Source organism: Gorilla gorilla, chromosome 2, assembly GCF_029281585.2.
Source record: "Gorilla gorilla gorilla isolate KB3781 chromosome 2, NHGRI_mGorGor1-v2.1_pri, whole genome shotgun sequence".
NCBI classification, from domain to species: domain Eukaryota; kingdom Metazoa; phylum Chordata; class Mammalia; order Primates; family Hominidae; genus Gorilla; species Gorilla gorilla.
Genome location: NC_086017.1, coordinates 149,663,716 through 149,689,402, shown reverse-complemented (window position 1 = coordinate 149,689,402; position 25,687 = coordinate 149,663,716). Strand labels below are relative to the sequence as shown.

Below are 25,687 nucleotides of genomic sequence, written 5' to 3'. Positions count from 1 at the left end.
TCTGAAGCCTTCTTCTCTCAACTCGTCAAAGTCATTTTCCGTCTAGCTTTGGTCCATTGCTGGTGAGGAGCTGCATTGCTTTGGAGGAGGAGAGGTGCTCTGATTTTTAGAGTTTCCAGTTTTTCTGCTCTGTTTCTTCCCTATCTTTGTGGTTTTATCTACCTTTTGTCTTTGATGATGATGATGTACAGATGGGGTTTTGGTGTGGATGTCCTTTCTTTTTGTTTTCCTTCTAACAGACAGGACCCTCAGCTGCAGGTCTGTTGGAGTTCGCTGGAGGTCCGCTCCAGACCCTGTTTGCCTGGGTATCAGCAGCAGAGGCTGCAGAACAGCGGATATTGGTGCACAGCAAATGTTGCTGCCCAATCATTCTTCTGGAAGTTTTGTCTCAGAGGAGTACCCAGCTGTGTGAGATGTCAGTCTGCCCCTACTGGGAGGTGCCTCTCAGTTAGGCTACTCGGGGGTCAGGGACCCACTTGAGGAGGCAGTCTGCCAGTTCTCACATCTCCAGCTGCGAGCTGGGAGAACCACTACTCTCTCCAAAGCTGTCAGACAGGGACATTTAAGTCTGCAGAGGATTCTGCTGCCTTTTGTTTGGCTATGCCCTGCCCCTAGAGCTAGAGTCTACAGAGACAGTCAGGCTTCCTTGAGCTGCGGTGGGCTCCACCCAGTTCGAGCTTCCTGGCCGCTTTGTTTACCTACTCAAGCCTCAGCAATGTCGGGCACCCCTCCCACAGCCTCACTGCCGCCTTGCAGTTTGATCTCAGACTTCTGTGCTAGCAAAGAGCAAGGCTCCATGGGCGTAGGACCCTCCAAGCCATGTGCGGGATATAATCTCCTGGTGTGCCGTTTGCTAAGGGTGTTTGAAAAGCGCAGTGTTAGGGTGGGAGTGACCCAATTTTCCAGGTGCCGTCTGTCACCCCTTTCTTTGACTAGGAAAGGGAATTCCCTGACCCTTTGCGCTTCCCGGGTGAGGCGATGCCTTGCCCTGCTTCGGCTCACACTCGGTGTGCTGCACCCACTGTCCTGCACCCACTTTCCGACACTCCCCAGTGAGATGAACCTCGTACCTCAGTTGGAAATGCAGAAATCACCCGTCTGCTGTGTCGCTCACGCAGGGAGTTGTAGACTGGAGCTGTTCCTATTTGGCCATCTTGGCTCCACCCCTATTTATTTTTATTTTTTATTTATTTTTTGAGACGGAGTCTTGCTCTGTCGCCCATGCTGGAGTGCAGTGGCACAATCTCAGCTCACTGCAAGCCCCGCCTCCTGGGCTCACGCCATTCTCCTGCCTCAGCCTCCTGAGTAGCTAGGACTACAGTCACCTGCCACCACCCCTGGCTGATTTTTTTTTGTATTTTTAGTAGGGACGGGGTTTCACTGTGTTAGCCACTGTGTGGATCTCCTGACCTCGTGATCCACCCGCCTCGACCTCCCAAAGTGCTGGGATTACAGGCGTGAGCCACCGCGCTTGGCCTTATTTATTTTTATTACATGTCAGCTTATGCTACCTACTAGTGGCTTTGGCTTGGACCTACCAGGCTGATGGGGAAAATGACATTAAAAGGGGGTGTTTCTGGTTTCACAGTTTAAGAGCAATTTCTACCATGCCGGATTTGGCTATATATTTCTTAAGTGAGAACAAAAATGGTAGTTGCCTGAAGTAATAAAGGACAAAGATTTTAAATAGAAAATTATCTTGGGAAGTAATGGAAGAATTGCAAGAGAATCAATGAAATTAGAAGTGACAAGCCTCCAATTTTTGCTGTTGGTAATTATGATCTGAATGTTTTAAAGTGAGCGTTATCACACTTTAAAATTACCAGAAGGAATGCAGTGAGCCATTTATATCTACTGCTTGTACCCTTCCTGACTTTGAAAAGCAAGTGCTCAGTGTTTCAAAGAGTTGATCTCAGTGATTGTGTTTTCTGAAGATTATCTATGTGTACTCTTTGATTCAAGGGAATGGGATTTGAGAAAGTGGGGAGTGTTGGGATGACATATTTTGAAAGCTATGAGTTAATATATGCATTAAATATATTAAGTCAGTTGTATTAGCCTATATGATTCAGTTTTCAGCGACAGCTGTGTTTCCTCCTTCCTATGGCAACACATAACACAGTGACAGGCAAGTATCATGAGTATCCAGGAATTACATACTGGGTTAAAATAATAGGGGCCAGGTACAGTGGCTCACGCCTGTAATCCCAGCACTTTGGGAGACTGAGGCAGGAGGATTGCTTGAGTCCAGGAGTTTGAGACCAGACTGGGCAATGTAGTGAGTCCTTGTCTCTACAAAGAATTTAAAAATTAGCCAGGTGTGGTGGTACTTACCTGTAGCCCCAGTTACTTAGGAGGCTGAGGTGGGAAGATTGCTTGAGCCCAGGAGGTCAAGGCTGCAGTGAGCTGTGATCACACCACTGCACTCCAGCCTGGGCAACAGAGCAAGACCCTGTCCCTCCACCCCCCGCCCCCCCCAAAAAAAAGATAATAGAGGAGGAAAACTAAACAAGAAAAGAGAAGTGGAAGGTTCAGAAAGGATGCATGCATATTCAATGAATAATTATTCCCTTCCTACTATTCCTTGATATTTTGTGTACTTACAGTTCTTCTTACATCTGTTTGGCATTCTAGGCACTGGTTGCAGTGGTAAACAAAATAGAAAAGGTCCCTGACCTCATAGAGATTACATGAAGGGAGAAAGATAATGAAAAAATAAGACAATTTCGATATGCTATAAGTACTAAACGTACAATCGTGGGAGAGTAGCCATTATATGAGTTTGGAGAAGAGATGGTAGTGACATGGTCAAAGGTGGCAGTAGTGGAGGTGATGAGAAGTATTTGGAATTGGAGAATGGAGGTAGAACTAATAGGACTTCATGATGGGTTGAATATAGGGAGTTGTGGGGAAAAAGGAAGAGTCAGAAGTCTCCCGAGTTTTAACCTTGAATAACAAGGTGGTTGTCAGTGCCATTAATGAGATAGGAGATTGAGAGAGAAGCAACTAGGAGAAGGAGGATGTAGGGAAGTAAAAAGGCAATAATGAGAATTGACTGTTGACTCTAAAGCAAGTGTATAACATACACACACACGTACACATGTGTATGCACTTACGCATACATAGAGATAGTCTTCATTATTAATAGATTCCATATTTATGAATTTGCCTACCTGCTAAAATTTATTTATAATCACAAAATCCATATAGCACCTGTAGTCATTCATGGACATGTACACAGCGGCAAATAATTTGGGTCACCCAACACACACATGTTTAGTTTTCAAACAAGATGATGATCTGCCCTGTTGTTTGAGCTCTCATACTATAAACAAATGTCCTTTTGTCCATCTATTTAGTGATACTTTTTTTTTTTTTTTTTGCATTTCTATGTCTTTTGTTGGTGATTTCTTTAAGATGGCCTCTGAGTTAGTGCTGAAGTGCTGTTTGGTGTTCTTATCCACAAGAAGGCTATAATATGCCTTGTGGAAAAAATACACCTATTAGATAAGCTTTATCAGGTATGAGTTATAGAGTGCTGTTGTCCATGAGTTCAATGTTAATGAATCAAAAAAATATATATTTTAAAGGTGTCTTTAAATAGAAACATACAGACAACAAGGTTATATATTGATCATTTAAGGAAAATGTGACCAGACTTGCAGGACACTGACCCTGTATTTCCTCTAGGAGCAGTGGTTCAGTATTTGCTAATTCAGCATTCATAGTGATTTTATAGAACATAACTACCATGAATAATGAGAATTGATTGCATATATATATTGTTATTGTTGTTTATTTGGGCTCTGGTCTTTCGAGTGACTTTTATTATTGTCCTTTAAAATTATTATTCAGACCCAATTCCTGCTGTATTTTTCTGCTAAATTTTGAAGAAATGATGTGTTTTTGTTTTTAATAAAGTTTAAAACTTTGGTAGTATCTAGACATGGAAACAAATTTGGGAGTGTTATATAACTTGCCCAAGTTATACAGGTTACTGGTATATGGAAGAACTGAACAGAAATCAGATCCTTACCCAATCATTCTGACTCCAAAACTTATACTCTTAGCTACCATACAGTTAGAACTGAACAAAACACTCAATGAAAAAAATTTTTTCAAGGTAAAACTTAAAAAAATTTTACTTTGCAAGGTAAAACTTAACAAAACTTAAAAAAGATTTTAAAAACTTAAACTTAAAAAATTTAAAATTAAAGAAACTTTAAAAACTTAAAAAAATTTACTTTTCAAGGTAAAACTTTAAAAATTTTTATTTCTGTAGTGCCAGAGGTAGAATATTTTTTCAAAGTACTACTGATGCTGGGGAAATAATTAAAACTAAAATCTCCTGTCAATCCAGTGAATTCTTTTTACAAATGTAGGAAAAAAAAGAAACAGTTTTATTACTGAATTCAATCAGATTCAATCAGATTGTGATGCACATTACAGGCAATCTGTTAGAGATATTGCAAAGACAGAAAGAAATGTCACCCTTTTGTATAGCAAGGCAGATACAATCCATTATATACATGTTAATTATCTGTATTAAAGGAAAAATAAAAACTACTAATGTCTTTTTGATAAGTAAGAGGTTACAACTTGGGGCCAGGAGCCTTGACGAAATTCCAACAGAGACAGGGAAACAAGGTACCATCTTCCGAGATGTTCACATTTCAAAGAAATGATTCCAAAGCCCCCAAGAAAGACATTGCTGAGATTCAAAACTGGCAAGAGCCTTCTTTAGCTCTTAGTAAGATTTATGTACATCTTAAAGAGAGTAAAGGATTTGTAGTTACAGATTTTCTAAAGGAAATGCTACAAGAAAATGGAAGAGGGTATAGTCTCTTTTCCTTTTGGAACCAGAGAAAATTGAGTTTGTTTGTTTTTTTTTTTTAGATTTGTAGTTAACCAACTTTCAATGTCAAATAAGGCTATTAACAATTTAATGTGGGAGGACATGGACTCTTCTTGAGTTAGTATTACAAACAGGCTGATTATAAAATTTCCTTCTTAGGAAGTGATTAAATAAGTCTGTCCCTATAAGATAAAGGTACTACACTAATTTCATTTAATTTTTCAATAGTATTTATGTTTTGCTAGGGGAAAAACAAAATCTTACAGCCACTCTGTGTTGAGCTGACAGTCCTTGAAGTGGTTAGGCCAATGAGTCAAAGTGAAATTAACAGTCAAACTGTTAACTTACTGCTATAGGATAAACAAGAGGCCAAAATGAAAAGGGCTGACTCTTCAGTGTTGCATTTTTCCCTATGGAATAGCACCAGGTGAGGAACAGTCTGAGATACACCCAGATGGGGGGAATCATCTCACTGCCTAGGAGCCCTGCACAAAAGATTCCTGCTATTTTAAGGTGTAGGGAGAAGAAAGGCTAGGAGTAGAAAAGTACTGAGTCAGAGTGGAGAAAAGTATTTTAATTAAGGCTTCTCCACCAATAAGAAGATCTTGGATAGAGGTACTTGACACATGCCTCAGTCTAAGCTCCAAGTAAAGAGGCCCCTAATGCAGGTGCCTAGGGTAGGAATGCAGAAATGCTTGTGGCAAGGCACTAGAATAACAGTAGTAGTAGTATAGCTTTCAGGAAGGAAAGGAGGTGGCGTGTCCTTGACTGCAACTGTCTCAAGAGATTGCAGTGCACAGGCTGTGCATCATGTCTGGTGTGGAGAGGACAGCTTTCCCTGCAAGAGATCTTCCAGGCGGAGCCTTTGTAATTACCTGTGGCTGTGCCTGAAATATAACACATTGGATTTTAGCCAGGAGCTGGACTTTTCACCTAGAGAAACACTTGCCTTCAGAGTTTGGCACTGGTGCTGGGTTGAAGTGAACCACCCCTCTTTTCATCACTAACTATCTTAGAAAGTCCTAAGATTGTAGGGTAAAAGACTCGGGGAACAGTATAGCTTTGAGAAGCTCACATTGATGCACCTATGTGTTTTGCATCAGTGTAGCTAAATTAGTGGAATTTTTAAAAACAAAATTGGCAGTCCTTTTTTTTAACTTGTTCCTGATCTCCAGCATGGATCTTATTCCACTGTGAGATCATGGAAAAGCTCCAACAGAACACAGTTAAAAGCTATAAAGTTTCTGCACATGGAAAATTATCTTATGGAGATGGCTATACAAAATAGATAACACAGCATATTTTAAGTTGGAGGTACAGTTTTCTGTTTTCTCAGTGTCCACAAAAAAACATAGTTGCTGCTGTTGAATACATGGAATGAGTGTCTGCAAAGCATGTGAAGTACCCCTTAATCACTCCTAGGGGATTTTTATTATCTTTCAGGCCCTTCCTGACTGCTCTGGATACTGTAGAACAGCTCTAGCGTATTTCTGAGTACAGTTCAGGCAGCTACAACACAGGTTTCTAAAATGCCAATTAAGTCATGTAAATAGAAAATGAGGGGATCATCAGCAATATAACATAGAAGTTATATTGTTCATGTGTGGTTTTTCCTAGACTCAAGGCACTAGAATAACTGCAGTAATACTTATAGCCTTCAGGAAAGGGGCAAGCTTTGCTAGTACATAGACAAGTGCCCTTTTTAGCTCTAGTTTAAGAAAATTTAGAATGAGCAGCAGTACCCTGGGCTCCTTCCCTGACCCCCAGCATTAGACAGACTATAGGCTGGAAGCAAGTTGCACTTCCTCCTTTGCCCATTTTAACCTCAGCTTCTTTGGCCCAAGGCTCCACTTCAGTCTTTATGTCTTGGCATCCATAAGCCAACATTTCTTCTTTGTTGTCTGTGCATTTTTAATATATCCTGAGGCAATCTCCAGACATGCTTGATCTGTCCAACTTAACTCCTGAGGCACCAATTATTGTTTTTATTCTCCAGTTCTAAAGCTACATCAGTTGTAAGTAGTCTGGTTTCTAATACTATTTTCTCCTGAGCCCTGTTAATTACTTGCATGATTTTGCAGAATGTGAAGTTTTTCAGTAATACTGTTAATGGCAGATATTTTCTGTGAGACTAAGTGAACCACTTTCCTATGAGTCCCCAGCTTTTACTAATCATTGTCTTATATAAACAGAAAAACAATGGGACTAAATGAGTGAATACATGTAAAGTGCTTAGAATTCATGCATAGAGAAGGCTCTCAGTACCTACTAGTTATCATCATTAGGCTCCCAATAAGTTGTAGTTACTGTCATTATTAAGTGAGGGTATCTCTTTATTCATCTGGTTAATGAAATCACATTTCATTTCCCAGAGTAACTGATCAGTACACGCAATTATATATTTAGGTTATTGCACTGACAGCAAAAATGTTGTATATCTACAGTGTAACATTTATTAATCAGATTTGCAAACAATTCATTGATAAGTTGAACATTTTCACCTAAGTGAAAGGAACTAACATTTAAATTCAGATATATCAGTTTACATCTAGTCCTTCTATAGGCCATATCAGCTTTTCTGTGTCCTTTTTTGTTCTAGATAATATGCTCATGGCACTGCCTTTAGGCAAAACTGTGAAGAATGTGAATGTAGTAAATAGGAAGTCATTTATAATTTGGCTTAGGCATATACTCACTAGAAAGCAGAGAATAGCAATTGAGTGAATATAAGGGGAATATATGTGACTGGTGTAGGTAATTGTAGGGAAGTAGTAGAATCAAGTAAGAAAGGAGTCAGGAGAAATACTGTGTTAGGACTGTGGGGGCACGGTGGCTCACTCCTGTAATCCCAGCATTTTGGGAGGCCAAGGCGGGCGGATCACAAGGTCAGGAGTTCGAGACCAGCCTGGCCAACATGGTAAAACACCGTTTCTACTAAAAATAAAAAAAAAACAACAACAACAAAAACTGGGCATGGTGGCATGTGCCTATAATCCTAGCTACTTGGGAGGCTGAGGCAGGAGAATTGTTTGAACCCGGGAGGCAGAGGTTGCAGTGAGCTGAGATCGTGCCATTGCACTCCAGCCTGGGCAACAGGGTGAGACTCCGTCTCAAAAAAAAGATGGAAAAAGCATTAAATTTGTGGGTGGAAGACATGGACAGAAATGTGTTCCAATTGATGGCAACTGGGTTTGGTTCTGAGGTCTCAGGTATCTACTGGGGATCCTGGAACAATGTATCCCCCACTGACAAGGGGGGACTACTGTAGTCTCATAATAATCCTTCAAATTACCCCTCTTCAGTTTGAGTATGCCATCAGTTTCCTGCTGGGACTTCAACCCACTAAACTGACTCTATGACTCATTAACGATGCGCTCTGCCTGCTGTTTGTAAAATAGAATAGTAAAACTCCATCATGTCATTTTCCTGTTGAAAAACAATCAATGATTTCTCATTGCTTTATGTGCTAAATCTAATATCCTTGGGCTAGCATTCAAAACTCTCCATGCCATTAGTCCTAACACAGTATTTCTTTTTTTTTTTTTGGAGATGGAGTCTCACTCTGTCACCCAGGCTAGAGTGCAGTGGCACGATCTCACCTCACTGCAACCCCTGCCTCCCAGGTTCAGGCGATTCTTTTGCCTCAGCCTCCTGAGTAGCTGGGACTACAGGCATGCGCCACCATATCCAGCTAAGTTTTGTATTTGTTTTTCTTTTTTTTTTTTTTTTTTTAGTAGACAGGGAGTTTCACCATGTTGCCCAGGCTGGTCTCAATCTCCTGACCTCAGGTGATCCTGAGGTCATCTTAACTAAGCATGTATCACACACTGTGGCTGTAACTTTTGCAGTTTGAGGTCCAACAGCAAAACTAGCCCAGATTTCTTATTCCTTCTTCACAATTTCACAGATAGAATATTCGTTCTTACTGTATATCTTAGCAACCTCAGCATACACTTTTTTTCTTAAGTGGAGAACTTTCACCTTTTCACTTAAAGGGCGCACTTCATGACTTCTCTTTGGCATATTCAAATTGCTAACATGACTACTCTTGCATTTTGGGTCCATTATTAAGTTAAATAAGGATTGTTACTTGAACATAAGCACTGTGGTACCCAACAGTTGATCTGATAACCAAGATGGCTACTAAGTGACTAACTGGTAGGTAGTGTATGTATACAGTTACAGCATGAATAAGCTGGACAAAGGGATGAATCACATCCTAGGTGGGATGGAGTGGGACAGCATGAGATTTCATCACACTACTCAGACTAGTGAGCATTAAAAAAATAATAAAATAAAAAACTTATTTATTACTGGAATTTTCCTTTTAATATTTTTGGACCCTGGTTTACCTTGCATAACTAAAACCATGGAAAATGAAACTACGGATCAGCGCGTACTACTGTACTGTTTTCAAAGGCATGAGGAGGGAGAAGAAAGATTATTACAGCCTGTCTTCTAGATATTTGGAGAACGACAAGTGTTTGCTACTAGGTGGATACACTTATACATAGTTGTATTTCTGGGTGAAGAGACTCTCCTTTCCCCTAGCATTCTAGCAGCCACCTGGAATAATGCTCTGTTGGATCTCCACGCCCTCTTGACTGGCCCAGGCATTGCCATTGTCTGTACTTTGCCACTGGCAGAATACAAAGAGAGAGGGACCAAACGTCTAGCTGTTCCTGCTACAGTACCCAAACCAGTGGCCCTTCCCATGCTTCCTGCTCCCTTTATCTATAGTCTGTAATCTTGGAGCACCTTGGATGGAAGTCGCTTCCATCCTTTGTTGTATTTCTCTCTTGTGCTGTCTTTTGTGGGTGTTGGGGGGTGGTTAGAACTTTCTTCTTCAATCTGATCTCTTCTGTCTTCAGAGATTCCTTCTAATTTGCAATTTATTGAGAGGGCCTTCTAGTTTTCCAGTGACAATATGATTTAAAAATTTTTAAACTCTGGCCGGGCACGGTGGCTCACGCCTGTAATCCCAACACTTTGGGAGGCTGAGATGGGTGGATCACAAGGTCAGGAGATCGAGACCATCCTGGTTAACACGGTGAAACCCCGTCTCTACTAAAAATATAAAAAATTAGCCAGGCATGGTGGTGGGCGCCCGTAGTCCCAGCTACTCAGGAGGCTGAGGCAGGAGAATGGCGTGAACCCGGGAGACGGAGCTTGCAGTGAGCCGAGATTGCGCCACTGCACTCCAGCCTGGGTGATAGAGCGAGATTCTGTCTCAAAAAAAAAAAAAAATTTTAAACTCTATATATGCATATATGTATGTGTTTATACATACACATACATACATGTGTGCACACACACATATAAGTAAAGTGATATAAGGCTGTTGGGAGGGTGGCTGGATCATTGACTTAGTTTATCATCTTGGTCCAGTGTCTAGGAAGTAATTTTGTATTATCTTGATTTTTTTCCCCCTTTTAGATTACAGGAGCTTATTAGTCATAAGAAGGCTGAGGACACAGAGAAGAAAGATGAGCCCAGCAAATATAATCAGCAACAGGCCCTAATTGACCAGAGATACTTTCAGGTATTGAATTGGTTTTTCATGACAAAAAGACTGATGTTTGTCATGAATCTTGATTATCAGTTCTGGTGTAATAAATTATCAGTTGGTAAGGAATACTTGCACCTCATATTTATGTGTACTTATTCTGTCTTGTCTTTCCGTGACATAACTATTTGACTAAAAACATTGTAGAATTCGTCTTACTACTTAAAAGAGACTCTGGCCTAGTTCAAAGGAGGTTAGTAAAGAGCTTTATGATTTTTAAAAGATTTTATAATCCTTTTCCCTACTTTCCCCATGTAAGCCATTTTCCCTCGTATTGTTTCTGTTGTTACCATTATTATTAAGTAAATCTATTTTCTTAGGGTCCTTGTATGGCTTTTGTTTTTGTTTAGAGACCTTAGTTCATCTGAAATTTAATTTTCTATATGGTGTGATATAGGGAATCTCACCTTCCTAGTTTTATAGATCATTTATTGAATAGCTGAGCAGTTAAACCTGGTAGTTTAGTGACTGAACTGGACTTTCACTCACATTTTATTGGGTACACATAAGATTTTTAAGTTTTAGATTATTCATTTTTTTAAAAATTAAGATATTTTATTTTTTCTAGGCTGCTATTTCTAACTTCTCCTAAAAAGTCAGAAGATCTGGCAACAAATTCCTGCATGGTTATTATCACAGCAGAATTAGGCCTTTCCCTTGTCAGATATGAGCATGCGTTCTATAGTTAGCAGTCCCTATTCATCCTTACGTCACTCATTTATACTCGTACCTGAATTCTCTGGGCATTTGTGTTTGCAGTCTCTAATACGCTACTTTTTTCTCTACTTTATTGAAATAACATTTTATCATAGATCATATTCCTTTATATGCACAGATTTGTTTTTAGATTCTCTAGTCTGTTGCATTTCTCAACTATTTCCATATTTTAATTTCTATAGTTAAAAGTTTTAATAGCCTTTGAGGCAAGTATCCTATCATTAAAAAAATTTTTTTTATTGGCTATATTTTTAGCACATTTATTCTTCTGGATGAACAGTTTTTCAAATTAAAAAATAAATCTCATTGAGATGAACTAAAATTGAATTGACTTTATAGATTAATATTTGGAGAAATGACACCTTAACCTTTTTGAATCATCACATTCAGAAATATGTACTTTCATCAGGGTCATCTTTTATAGTCTTCAATAAAGTGTTGTGTATTTTTAAATTTAGCTCTTGCATATTTCTTGTTAGGAAATACCTTGTTATTTCCTAGGTATTTTATAACTTTTATTGCTATTGTAAATGGGAACCAAGCACCTTTCTGAAAACTGTTTTGTTTTAGACTTTCTTGTGCCAGTATATAACTGGATTTCATTTTGTTTCTGAGACTCAATTTGAGAGGCTTTGTCCTTTAAAAGGGGAATTCAAGCCGGGTATGGTGGCTCATGCCTGTAATCTTAACACTTTGGGTGACCGAGGCAGGAGGATTGCTAGAGGGCAGGAGTTTGAGACCAGCCTGGGCAATATAGTGAGACCACATCTCTAGAAAAAAAAAAAATTAATTAGCTGGGCATGGTGGCTTGTGCCTGTAGTCCTAGCACTTGAGAGGTTGACATGGGAAGATCACTTGAGCCCAGGAATTCAACGCTGCAGTGAGCTCCGTTCACACCACTGCACTCCATCTTAGGCTGCAGAGTGAGACTCTGTCAAATAAATATATAAAACAAATATACATACATCAATTTGAAGTGAAATATTGAATTATACTAATTTGGACTTAAAAAGCTTCTAAATAAACATCTGAAGTAATAAACATCTTAAGTCATATTACCAGGAGGCCTACTAGTTATATCTTGAAGTATGACCAGGGACAAAGATTCAAGAGCAAAATGCTATCTTTATATTGTGAAACTTTTTATTAAATAGGCTGAACTTGATGGTGGTAATAGGAAATGGCTTTATTCTTCTCTCTTTAAACATGCTTTTTGAGGTCTCCCTTTTTTTCCTTGGATGATATGTAAGGTAGAACTCATCACTTACAGGGAGAGGGTTATAGTCAAATAGTATACTATCTTAATATATTAAGATACCTAAAATTCAATCCAGGCATCAATGATATTATTTTTGGAGACAGGATCTTGCTCTGTTGCCCAGGCTGAAGTGCATTATCATAGCTCACTGCAGCCTTGAATTCCTGGGCTCAAGTGATCCTCCTGCCTCAACCTCCCACAGTGCTGGGATTACAGGCATGAGCCACCACACTCAGCCTGGGGATTGCTGTTAATTTCCTTAAATAGTCTGATAATGGTCTTGTGAGTTTGTAGGAGAATATGCCTACTTTTAAAAGATGCATGCTTTATTATTTGAGGGTGAAGAGTTTCTTCAAATGGTTCACCTAAAAATATAGATAGTGAGCAAATATGGCAAAATACTAACAATTTTTGAACCTAGGTAGTGTTTGTAATAGTTAATTTTGTTTCAACTTTACTGCGGCATAGGATGCCCGATATTTGGTTAAACATTATTCTGGATGTGTCTGGGAAGGTGCTTCTGGATGAGATTGACATCCGAATCAGTAGACTTTAGTAAAGCAGACTGCCTTTCCTAATGGGGTGGGCCTCATCCAATGATTCAAAGCCCTGAGTAGAACAAAAGGCTGAATAAGAGGGAGCTCCTCCTCCCTGATTGCTTTCAAGATGGGACACTGGTTTTTTTCTTGCCTTCAGACTCAAACTGAAACATTAGCACTTGCAGGGGTCTCAGTCTGCCTGCATTTGGACTGCAAATACCCATTACCTTTTCTGGGTCTTCGCTTACTCACTGCAGATCTTGGGACTTGTCAGTTTTCATAATTGCATGAGCCAATTCCTTATGATAATTCTCTTTGTATATTTAATGAAATATGTGTATATAATATATATAGACATAAAGCACTCCTTTAAAATATATAACTTTGTAGGCATAGGATAAATATTTTGACTATATACACTATGTTTTTTTAAAGGTGCTGTGTAGCATCAATTCAATTATCCACAATCCAAGAGCTCCAGTAATAATTTATAAACAGACCAAAGGGGGAGTCCAAAATTTTAATAAAGATCTTGTTCAAGATTGTGGATTTGAGCATCTTGTTCCTGTAATAGAAATGTGGGCAGATCAACTGACATCCTTAAAGGTAAGGGGTTGACTATGATTATATGCTTTGAACATCTGTTGGACTCTATGTGCTTTATTAATAGGACTTAATTTAGGGCTAAAAATTAAATAGGGTTTAATTTTTTTCTTTGTGTGTTAACTCTAAAGCTAAAAAAGCTTATTATCTAAAACCGAAATCTTCCTACTTACATATCTATTTTAGGTACTGTCTATTTGATGTTGTCATTACTGTAAGCTTTACCTCCTCTAAGATTCTACCAAACAAGAAATTTTGGGGTTAGTTTCCTTATTGAAAATCTATAGTGGATCCACTTTGTACTTCTAGGCCCTTCCCTGTTCTACCTTCATCTGCCTCCTTTTCGTATCTCCATGCTGCGATTTTCCTGGCCCTTATCCCTCTTCAGATATAATGTCTTATCCTTCATTTTATTATAATTGGGGATATTTTCTCTCTCTTCGCACTTTATTTTCTGTCTCTCAGAACTGAGCTTATCTCCATTTCTGCTTATTCTATAGAACAGATAGTAAGCTAGCAGCCAACGCTACCCTTCCCTATCCTATCTATTCATGGAAGACCACATTTTATTTACTTTATAGAGTTATTGTGTATTTATTGCATAGCTTCAGGTTTTTTCAGTTTTTGTTAACTAGTTTGCTGAAAGGTAAATAGTTGAAATCAGTAGTATTTAACTTCTTTGCCCTTTACACTTTAGATTTATTAGTAACTAATATAATACATAGCATATGCCTGTTAATGAAAATGTGATTCAATAACAGTGTTTGCAACATAAGTCTTATTACATGAAGTACAAATGATGCAGAAGATATCTGTTAAGAATGTATAAGCTCCATGAAGACAGTGTTTTTATTTGTTCTGATATGTCCCCAAGATCCTCCTGATGAATGAGTGCTCAATTAATATTTGTTAAAAGGAATGAAGCAGAATATTATATTCCAAGACAACAAAATTGGGGGTGGTGATGTTAATTTTTTTTTATTTTTGACTTCCCTTTTTATATAGGGCTCAGACAGAGCTATACAATACATAAACATTTTGATTGAGTGACAGTGCTAGATTAATATACTTACTTTATAGACCGGAGTTCCTCCAGTCTGTATCTCAGAAGAGTGTAAAATAATTAGTAATAGTGTAAATCATGGTATTTCCTCAATCACTGCCTGTCAGAGGGTTCTCCCAGCAGGAGAAAACAGTGCTGACTCCACCTTTCTTCATCTCAGAAGGGATGGACTAGAAAAAGCCCTAGCCTTCCTAGAAGAAAAGACTAGAAGAGGAAGAAGACAAAGGGAAGAATCACACTAATGGATAGTTATTGATCGTTTATCATGCTAAGACATTATGGGATGAACACAAGATTCAGACTAATTAGACAAAATATGCTAAAAAATATGAAACAAAATGTAATCATTTATATCATTAAAAGAAATGAGTGACATAAAAATAGATTACCGGTTGAAGTTCTGAGTGAATGATGCAGATAACTTGTGCTCTAGAGTCTGGAGGAGAAAGAGAACACTCTGATTGTAGCCCCCAAGAAGGGCTTTGCCGCGGTGGTGAGTTCTTGCTATTGTATGGTTTTCTGAGGAGGAGGAGGAGGAGGCAAGGAATTCACTTTATAATTAGAATATTCTGAGGACACCCAAGAGGAAATTATTAAGAATTAGTTACTTCTGCCATTGGAGTAACTCATGGATTTTGAGCAGTGCTTCAGATATTAATACTACAGTTTCAGGGTCCAAATTAAGAAACTACATGAGATTCTCTGAGGCCACATATCAAAGGTTATTTGATATGTAGCAACCTCTAAGTTTGGGACAACCATCTTCCCAGATTAGTTTTTTCCCTCAGGTTAAATTTGGCTTTAAAGAGTAAGATAGGTTTGAGGGATGAATGGATAAGCAAAATGTGGTATATACATATATTGCAATATTATTCAGCCATTAAAAGGAAAGAAATTCTGACCCATGCAACATGGGTGAACATTATGAGGACATTATGCTAAGTGAAATAAGTCAGTCACAAGAAGATTCCACTTATATGATTCCACTTGTATGAGATACTTAGTGAAAATCATAGAGACAAAGTAGAGTGGTGATGGCTAGAGGGAGGAGGGAAATGGGAAGTTATTGTTTAATGGATATAAAGTTTCAGTGTTACAAGATGAAAAGAATTATGGAGATGGATGGTGATGTTGGTTGCACAACATTATGAACATATTAACACTGAACTTACATTTAAAAATGGTTAAGATGGTGAATTTTATGGGTATTTTACTAGTTTTAAAAATTGGAAGAAAAGAAGGCTGGGAAAGACATGGAGCCAGCTGCCTCCAACCTTGTGTCTTTTCCCTCCTGCCTTTCCAAGAAAGGTGAACTACAGATGTTGTAGCTTTCCCCAACCCAGTACACTCTTGAATACTTTCACTTTGCTATTCTCCAGTGCTTCAGAGGCCAGACATACACGGTAGGCTGGCTCATGGTAGTACTTCTACATCTCCACAACTGGGCAATGTAAAGAACCTAGGAGACCCTCTTATATTTTTCAGAGCTTACTTGATGGACTGTGCTACAACCATCCTGTCACTGCTTAGGAGACCAGAACATCTTTTCTTCTTAGCTTTGTAATACTCTTTTATTCTGAAGCAAAAATGTATTAGATTGGGTATGCTTTTTACCATAGATTACTTTATAAATGTGCCTTGTTCCTGGAGCATTGGTTAATAAAGGTATCATTATGCTGTTACTTGCTGACTTTTTTTTTTTTTCAAATTCTAGTGGCATTGATTGTAAAACATTCATTTGACATGGAATTTATTGCTATGAATTACTAAAATAGTAACTGCCTTCCTACCAATTGAAAGGTTAAAGATACCAATATGTGAAGTCTGAGCCTTAAGTGGAGAGTGTCAAGTGAAGTACTAAAATAAGTTAGAAAAAGGAGGAACTTCTTGTACTTCTTTCTGTTCTCTAGAGCTGTGCTGTCTAGTGTGGTAGCCTCTAGCTGCATGTGGTTATTGATCACCTGAAAGGTGGCTAGTCCTAATTCAGATGTGTTATAAGTGTAAAATATACACTGGATTTAGAAGACTTTGTATGGGAAAAATTAAAATAATTGATTTTATATTGAAATGATAATATTTTGGATATATTGGGTTAAATAAAATATACTAGTACAGTTAATATCACATGTTTCTTTTCACTTTCCATACTATGGCCCTAGACAACTTAAAATTACTGTGGCTCACATTACATTTCTTTTGGACAGCTTTGTTCTAAAGGACCAAGCACTGTGCCATACACATATGGATTGAGTATCCCTTATCCACAGTGCTTGGGCCTAGAAGTATTTTGATTAAGAATTTTTTCAGATTTTGGAGTATTTGCAGAATATATGCCATTTGAGCATCACTGATCCAAAAATCCGAAATTCAGAATGCTCCAATGAGCATTTCTTTTGAGTGTCATGTTGTTGCTCAGAGTTTCAGATTTTGGAGCATTTCAGATTTTCGAACTAGGAATTCTAAATATTTGTCGATTGATCAGTCTAGAGCTCTAAACTTTCAGTAGCCTTGCGCATTGTGCACAGTTTAAAATCAATTAGGGCACCACAACTAGACCAAGAAATCTAAGTGGAGTATTATAATGTAGAATAAATTTAGGGAACCTTTCACATTAAAAACTTGCCTGGAGATACATGTTATAACATGGATAAATCTCAAAAACATTATGCTAAGTGAGAGACGTCATTCATAAAAGACTACTTATTGTATAATTCCATTTATGCAAAATGCCTAGAATAGGCAAATCCATAGAAACAGAAAATAGTTTAGAGATTAACCCTAGGAGCTGCAGGGAAGGGAAAATGGGGAAGGAAGGACTCTTAGTGGGTCTGAGATTTCTTTTTGGAGTAATGAATATGTTCTGAAATTGGATAGTGCTGATGTTTGTACATGTGTGAAAATATTAAAACTACTGAATTGTATACTTAATGAGGGTAAATTTTATGGTATATGAATTACATCTCAATAAAGCTGTTATATAACATATTCAAAACCAAAATTCAAGGGCAAGTTTATTCTTTGTGTATCAGCAATTCAAAATAATGAAATACTATGGAACAATAATAAATAACATAAAATTACTTAGAGCACTCAGATTCAGAATAATCAATATATAATGTTTTCTGTAAAGCCTGTGTTTACCTGGAGAAACCTAATTTTAACTGACTTGTTCTAAATTGGTAATAGTATTTTTATTAAAAAAAATGATGGTTACATATATATTTTTTTAACCTGTGTAATTATGTTTTATTAATTTTATAAAACATATAATATATAAAACTTATAATTTTACTAATTATGTTCTATTTTGTTACTACAGAAATTATTTAAATCAATAATACCATATAGTTTCTTTTGTTATAAAGGATTTGTATAAGTCCTTGAAAACACTATCTGCAGAACTGGTACCTTGGCATAATTTGAAGAAGCAGGATGAAAATGAAGGTATCAAAGTTGAAGATTTGTTGTTTATAGTAGATACTATGCTGGAAGAAGTTGAAAATAAGGAAAAGGTAATACTTACATGAATGGTCACCTTCTAATGTTCTCTTATCTCAAAAACTGATAAATTGTGGATATTAATATTTGTTCTACTAGAGTTCTATTTGTCTTTTAAAAGTTTTTATTTGGGATTATTTTAAGATAATGAACTCTTTCTTTTTTACCTCTTTTTTGGACAGGACAGCAATATGCCAAACTTTCAAACTTTGCAAGCTATTGTTTCTCACTTCCAAAAGTTATTTGATGTGCCTTCTTTAAATGGAGTCTATCCCCGAATGAATGAAGTTTATACTAGGCTTGGAGAAATGAACAATGCTGTGAGAAACCTCCAAGAACTCTTAGAATTAGGTGATGACCTAATTTGTCATTTTGGGCCCCCATTTAAGAATTTTTAATAAATTAACAAAAAGTAGATTAAAAAATGTTTGAGTGAAAAATTGAGGATAACTGAAGCATAAAATGTTTGATGTATGTAATTTTGGAAGTTCTCTGTTAAAATATCCTTTTATTTCTCTTTTGCAGATAGTTCATCCTCATTGTGTGTGCTAGTAAGCACTGTTGGAAAACTCTGTAGGCTGATTAATGAAGATGTGAATGAGCAGGTTATGCAGGTATTAGGACCTGAAGACCTCCAGAGGTATTTGTTTTAAAAGTTTACAAAGTATCATCCAGAATGGCCGGGTGTGGTGGCACATGCCTGTAGTCCCAGCTACTTGGGAGGCTGATGTGGGAGGATCACTTGAACCCAGGAGTTTAAGTCCAGTCTGAGCAACGCAGTGAGACCCTGTCTCTAAACAATAAAAATTAAAATAAGTATTATCCAGAGTTCCTGGAGGGGTGAAATTAAAGACTTTCAAAACTTATTTACCTTCCCTGTTTGGAATAGCATCTTTTCTGTGTGTGTGTGTGACTGTAAGCACACGCCACCATGCCCAGCTAATTTTGTGTGTGTGTGTGTGTGTGTGTGTGTGTAGAGAGAGAGATAGAGACAAAGTTGCACCATGTTGCCCAGACCAGTCTCAAATTCCTGGGCTCAAGTGATCCGCCTGCCTTGGCCTCCCAAAGTGCTGGGATTACAGGTGTGAGCTACCATGCCCAGCCTTGGAATAGCATCTTTTAAGTAACTTGACAATCTAAGATAATCTCAAACCCTTAGGGATGGAGGAAATGCCAAATATTTTCAAGATAAAAATAGATTGTAAGGCCTATAAAGAAGGTCAGGTACTCTTCAGCATAAGCCTGTTTTCAGGAAATATTATATATGGAGAAATTCAAACCTTGTTAGCAACATCATGTAAGTTCTGATCGTATCAATAAGTTCTATTTTTAGGACACTACCATAGACCACTGAATAATCATTAATAGTATATTTATTTGATTAGAAGATAAATGTTGAGGATTTTTTAAAAGACTAGGCATCTATAACATAAAAGCTGGTATTTTTAGAAAATATCAAGACATTGTAGCTATAGTTAAAGCAACTTTCCCCACACCTGACCCCCAATTTTACATTACAGCATATGTGAAGGGAAACACACAATATATACCACATAAACCATATGTTTTGCAAGTTTTCCTAGAAGAACCCTTACATAATCTGACACTTGGTGCTTTTAAAAGGAACATATATCTTGCTATTGGCCTATTTCTTCCTTCCCACAGTTTTATTGACTACTGAATTTTTTTCTTTTTTTCTTTTCTTTTTTTTTGAGACAGAGTCTCACTCTGTTGCCCAGGCTGGAGTGCAGTGGCTCAGTCTCAGCTCACTGCAACCTCTGCCTCCCAGGTTCAAGCAATTCTCATGCCTCAGCCTCCTGAGTGGCTGGGGTTACAGGCATGCGCTACCACGCCCAGCTAATTTTTGTACTTCAGTAGACGTGGGGTTTTACCATGTTGGCCAGGCTAGTCTTGAACTCCTGACCTCAAGTGATCCTCCTGCCTTGGCCTCCAAAGTGCTGGGATTACAGGCATGAGCCACTGTGCCCAGCCTGATATTTTTTCTTAATGTTTAATAGGATACTGGGTGTAAAAGCCAATTATTTTTAGAAAATGCGGTAAAAGCATGGTCTAAGAAGCCTTGAGCTTAATGGGAAGTTTGCCATGTTAAGAATGTTGTATATTGGCCGGGCGTGGTAGCTCATGCCTGTAATCCCAGCACTTTGGGAGGCCGAGGTGGGCGGATCACGAGGTCAGGAGATTGAGACCATCCTGGCTAACACGGTGAAACCCCGTTTCTACTAAAAATACAAAAAATTAGTCAGGCGTAGTGGCAGGCACTACAGGGAGGCTACTCGGGAGGCTGAGGCAGGAGAATGGCGTGAACCCGGGAGGCGGAGCTTGCAGTGAGCCGAGACAGTGCCACTGCACTCCAGCCTGGGTGACAGAGCAAGACTCTGTCTCAAAAAAAAAAAAAAAAGAATGTTATATATGAATTTAACAAATTTTACATCGATATTGAAATGCTTTTTTAAGAAAAGTGATATTAGATTAACAAAAAGCTCAGAAAGAAAAGGCTGTAGTAAATGATCATTAAGTTTATATTTAAATTAGCAATATAGTTTCTATTTTGAAAATGTTCTGTTTGCAATCAGATGCAAGAACCCAAAGTTAGAAATCAGGTTTAAATTGTGCATTTTTTAAACAGCATTATCTACAAATTGGAAGAACACGAGGAATTTTTCCCAGCATTTCAGGCATTTACTAATGATCTACTTGAAATCTTAGGTAAGATCTCTGGTGGTGATGGTGAAATTTTGAGTCTTAAAATGTCAGTGCATTTAAGAAAAGGGTGTTCCTTGGTCACTGGATTAGTATTTTTACCTAGTGGTTGGGAACCACTAACAGTTCTGGAAACACATTCCTTACAAGCAGTTAGAGTTTGTTGGGATTAGTCCATAGAACAGAAACACAGACCCTTAACAGCAATAGGAACTACCTTTGTTGGAGGACCTTATCATGAGAGATGGCATCATTCTGGCCATGCCTAGTTTAACCCTGGCTCTGTCATTGTCTAATGATAAATATTCTTAGGATTTATGATCTTACAAGGTCCTTCCTCCCTCTTTTTTTTTTCTTAAGATACCACCTATCTACAAAATTTTTTTTTTTTTTTTTTTTTTTTTTTTTGAGACGGAGTCTCGCTCTGTCACCCAGGCTGGAGTGCAGTGGCGCGATCTCGGCTCACTGCAAGCTCCGCCTCCTGGGTTCACGCCATTCTCCTGCCTCAGCCTCCCGAGTAGCTGGGACTACAGGCGCCCGCCACAACGCCCGGCTAATTTTTAGTATTTTTAGTAGAGACGGGGTTTCACCGTGTTAGCCAGGATGGTCTCGATCTCCTGACCTCGTGATCCACCCGCCTCGGCCTCCCAAAGTGCTGGGATTACAGGCGTGAGCCACCGCGCCCGGCCAAAATTTTTTAAATATACAAATAATGTTTCCTCTCTGGTGATATGAAGTAACATAAAGTCATAAATATCTGTGGAAAGGAAAAGATGAAATATTACACTTATACTGAGGGTCAGATTGAGGGCTTCATTAGTAGTAGTGTCTCCTAAAAGGAAAAAATTTGCTTAGGACTCATAAGGCAAAATAGAGACCTTATCTAGTTTAAATGTAATTACATATGGCTATAAAATTATTTATCTTACTATTAAGAATGATTTTTAAAGTTTTAAAGTGATTTATTCACCAGTGAATTTTTTCTGTATAGCTCATTTGAAAGATTTTTTTTTTTTTAAAGAATGGCTCTTTGCTTTTAGAAGAGGAGATGAAGCTTGGTATGAAAATAAGGGAATGAGTCAATGAAAACTTGATAAGAAGAATAAGTGAAAGAAGTATCTAATTAGAATATATAGCCTAGTGAACATAAAGGAAGTTTTGTGACCAGTCTTATGTGCACTGGGGAAGCAAGGGAGACAATGAGTGAGCTTGCTTTAGGCTTGTCCTCATGTTTAAAAAGATCACAGCAAGTGAAAATGTAATTTGAAAGTTAAACTTGAGATGAGGTATGAAACTGTATAAGTGTGTTGTCTGATATCCTGAAGAGCCTGGTTTCATAGAATAATATGATTCTTGCTTTGGGATTGCTATTAACTTAAGCAGTGATGTTCTCATCATTCATAAATATTTGGCACATTAATAAACGTATTTTAATAGGGTGTGCTGGTAACACTTATTTCAGAATGCTTCTATATAAACTTCCTTTCAGATATTATGACACTCAGCATGGTTCATAAAGATCATTTGCTTCAGAAAGCCAGGTTTCTCTGGAGATGAATTCTGTAATTTGGTCAAAGTTGAAATTCTGGTGTTAAACATTAACATTGGGAAAGTTAAATCTGGCAAACATGACAGTTTTTTTAATTAATAGGTGTCACTAAGCATGTAGGTGCAGGGTGGCATACTGAGTAACATGGAGAGTACCTTTAGTGAGTAAAAAAACAATCCATTCTTTTTCTCATGTAAGTGGTGTGATTGACTGAGGAAATTCCCATACTGGCCAAGGTCCTTTGCTGTGAGGTTCATTTGTAAGGCAGGTTTCTCACTTAATGAGAAAACAGGTGTAATTTCAGAATGGGCAGGGGGCGGAGTCAGGGAATACCTTGATCTTGTACCTTACCACAATGTAAGGGAATTGTAAACAAATTCTCTGTTGTAGGTTTGCTTATATTGTTTCTGTTCCCATATCTTGATGCTTTGTTAGTGGGTTCAGACAAGTATTCTGACTGAAGTCGGGAGCTTAAAGAACTAAATGAATAGTAGGAGAGTATGGGCTATGTGTGTAGGCTAAATGAAGAGCAACCAAGATCCAGCTACACAATGGAGAGAGTTGGAATCCAAGAAAGCATGCTTTATGTAAAGGAACGCGTTTATTAACGATGGCTTAACAGAATAAGCTAGAAAAAAGTGTGGGTATCTAGAGAACCTGCCATTGTGGCTTACCTTAAGTAGGGCTTGGATCTGGATAATGAGAAAAAGGATTTTGCTGCCTTGGTGGCCAGGAGCTTCAGAGAGTGAATTCTAACTTAGGCTGGTTGGAATAAGATAGTCTTAGGAAGAAAAATCAAATTCAGAAAGAGCCTGTCAAAAAAGAGCCTGGATTGGTTTATCTGGTAAGCTGGACCAGGCTAAGCTCTATAATACATTGCACTTGAGGTTTGTACACTCGATGAGGCTATCTTTTTGATTAGGCAGATAATTGTTTTTTTTGAGACATAGTCTTGCTCTCTGTCACCCAGGCCAGAGTGCAGTGACACAATCTCAGCTCACTGCAACCTCTGCCTCCGGGGTTCAAGCAATTCTCCTGCCTCAACTTCCCAAGTAGCTGGGATTACAGGTGCCCACTACCACACCCAGGTAATTTTTGTATTTTTAGTAGAGGTGGGTTTTCACCGTGTTGGCCAGGCTGGTCTTAAACTCCTGACCTCAGATGATCTTCCCGTCTCGGCCTCCCAAAGTGCTGGGATTATAGGCATGAGCCACTGCACCCAGCTGGCAGATACCTTTCATCTTAGAGTGATCCACTACTAAGAAATCTTCCCAAGAAAATTAAAGAGGACAAGACTGTTCTATGAGAAGAAATTCCTAAGTCCTCACGTGGAGACCTAGGGAGGAGACGCCTCTACCTGGGATTTCATCATGTAGATGCACCCGTGTAGTGATACAGATCTAATGAGACACTAACATATCACATATGTGGGCAGTTGGATCTGTTAATAAGGGCATGCTGCTAATGAAGTTAATACTAGAATCAGAGGGTACTTGTGGGTATGTGGTAACTTATATAAACAGAGCCCCTGTGAAGCATCTGTATCTGAATCAGTGATAATCTATCATCACTATCGGATAAAAACTTCATGTGCACAAAAGCACCAGTATTATTGCCTTTATGTTTGGGGTTTGCCTTTGCATATAGGTTCTTGTTTCATGTGAGTTTACCACTAGAAAAAGTTACTCTCTTTTATTATTACTGTTTTTGTATTACAGAAATTGATGACTTGGATGCCATTGTACCTGCAGTAAAGAAATTAAAAGTACTTTCATACTGAAAACAAATCATTTTTACTGTGTAAATTGTATTCTTAACATTTTGTATTTTGTAGGATTGATCTTATTTTGAGACAAGGGTTGTAAAATGTATTTGCTCTCAGAATTCATCCCCTTCTTAGTATTAGGTCATTCTTCATCTCTATAATTTTTATTAACTTTGAGATTCTTATACAGAAAATAGTTGCAAGGGTAAGGTAATTAACTTTAGATCCCTTCATTTCTAAAGCAATTATTGAGTGCTTAAAATTTAAGGTTGTTTTAGAGTGGAGTTTGTGAGTAAAAGAGGAGCCCAGGGAGACAGATTGCAAGTAGTAGGTTGCAATCTTTTAGATTCAGCTTGTAGTAATCTTTGAGCCACACCAAAAGGAATGCCAAGGGCTCTCTAAATTTAGCCAGTAGGAAGCTACTGCTCTCCTGGCAAGGACTAATTGGCACATTCTGTTAAGATATCCCTCATGGCAGTTGCCCTTTCAAAGCAGGAGGAAGAAAAGGAAGAAAGAAAAACTGTTTCATCATTTCTGTTAGGGTAGGAAATGAATCATAGGGTAAAATGGATGAGTAGATAGAAGTCTCTCATTTAAAAAGTGTCTTTTGCAATCTTGATGTAATGCACTTTTTATAAGGACTTGAGATCTCAAATAAAATTTTTGTAAAGAATTTCCAAACATAAGTGTCCTCAGTGATATGCTTGTATATTACTGACAAATAATGAGTCATATTCTCTTCCTAGGCTGAACCTTCCTTGGGCAACTTGTACATCCTTGCTGCATTTTACGTAAGAGTACTTTACTTGCCGCCTTCTGTTTATTCTGTATTTTCAATATTCAGTCACGTTTTCTTAAGGGTCAGCGTTCTGCCTCATACCCATAAGTACAAGTCACTTTGGACTATTCTTCCCCACTTTTATAAGCAGCAGGTCTAGGAAGATTTCTCTGTCATTCTTGTTGGTGGGCATATAGAATATTATAACACATTTCCAGGAAGCAGCATGGTGGAATGGTGAGTAAATGTCAGCAAACAAGCATCCACATCCTTGGTGTTATGACCTTAGGGATCAGACGTAAGATAATAGGCTCCTTCTAGATTTAAAATTCTTTGTCATGATAGCCTGCAGTTACATTTCTAAACACTAACTTACAATTTGTGGAAGACCTTGTGTCTTGAGGGTTGGGTACAAAAAGCATTTGGATATTCAATAATGTAAAGACTATGAATTAATTAAATTATTCCAAGAAATTGATGGCAGGGCAAGATGGCAGAATAGAAGCCTACACTATTGATTCCCACTGCAGGAACACCAAATTTTAACAACTATCTACACACAGAAAAGCACCATCACAAGAACCAAAAATCAGGTGAGCAATCACAGTATTGGTTTTAACTTCATATTGCTGAAAGAGGCATTGAAGAGGGTTAGAGAGATAGCTTTGAATCACTGATGCCACCCCTCCCTGACCCCCTGGCAGTGGCTGCACTGTGGGGTCTGAGTCTGTGTGCTTGGGGGAGGGAGAGCACAGCAACTGGGGCACTTCACATT

General features: G+C 38.2%; 1 protein-coding gene across 4 annotated transcripts in view; it reads left to right on the top strand.

Annotated features, from left to right (window-relative positions):
• The window catches only part of CEP70 (centrosomal protein 70), a 101,425-nt gene extending 76,610 nt beyond the window's left edge, over nucleotides 1-24,815 (top strand). For all 4 annotated transcript variants that reach the window (XM_019024362.3, XM_019024363.3, XM_019024360.4 and 1 more), the window contains exons 12-18: nucleotides 10,292-10,397; nucleotides 13,371-13,541; nucleotides 17,967-18,113; nucleotides 18,282-18,450; nucleotides 18,625-18,739; nucleotides 20,747-20,826; nucleotides 24,088-24,815. In XM_019024362.3, coding sequence (XP_018879907.1) covers nucleotides 10,292-10,397; nucleotides 13,371-13,541; nucleotides 17,967-18,113; nucleotides 18,282-18,450; nucleotides 18,625-18,739; nucleotides 20,747-20,826; nucleotides 24,088-24,149 — 850 coding nt within the window. In that variant the 3' untranslated portion in view covers nucleotides 24,150-24,815. The remainder of the gene's footprint in view (nucleotides 1-10,291; nucleotides 10,398-13,370; nucleotides 13,542-17,966; nucleotides 18,114-18,281; nucleotides 18,451-18,624; nucleotides 18,740-20,746; nucleotides 20,827-24,087) is intronic.
• The last annotated feature ends 872 nt before the right edge of the window (nucleotides 24,816-25,687 follow it).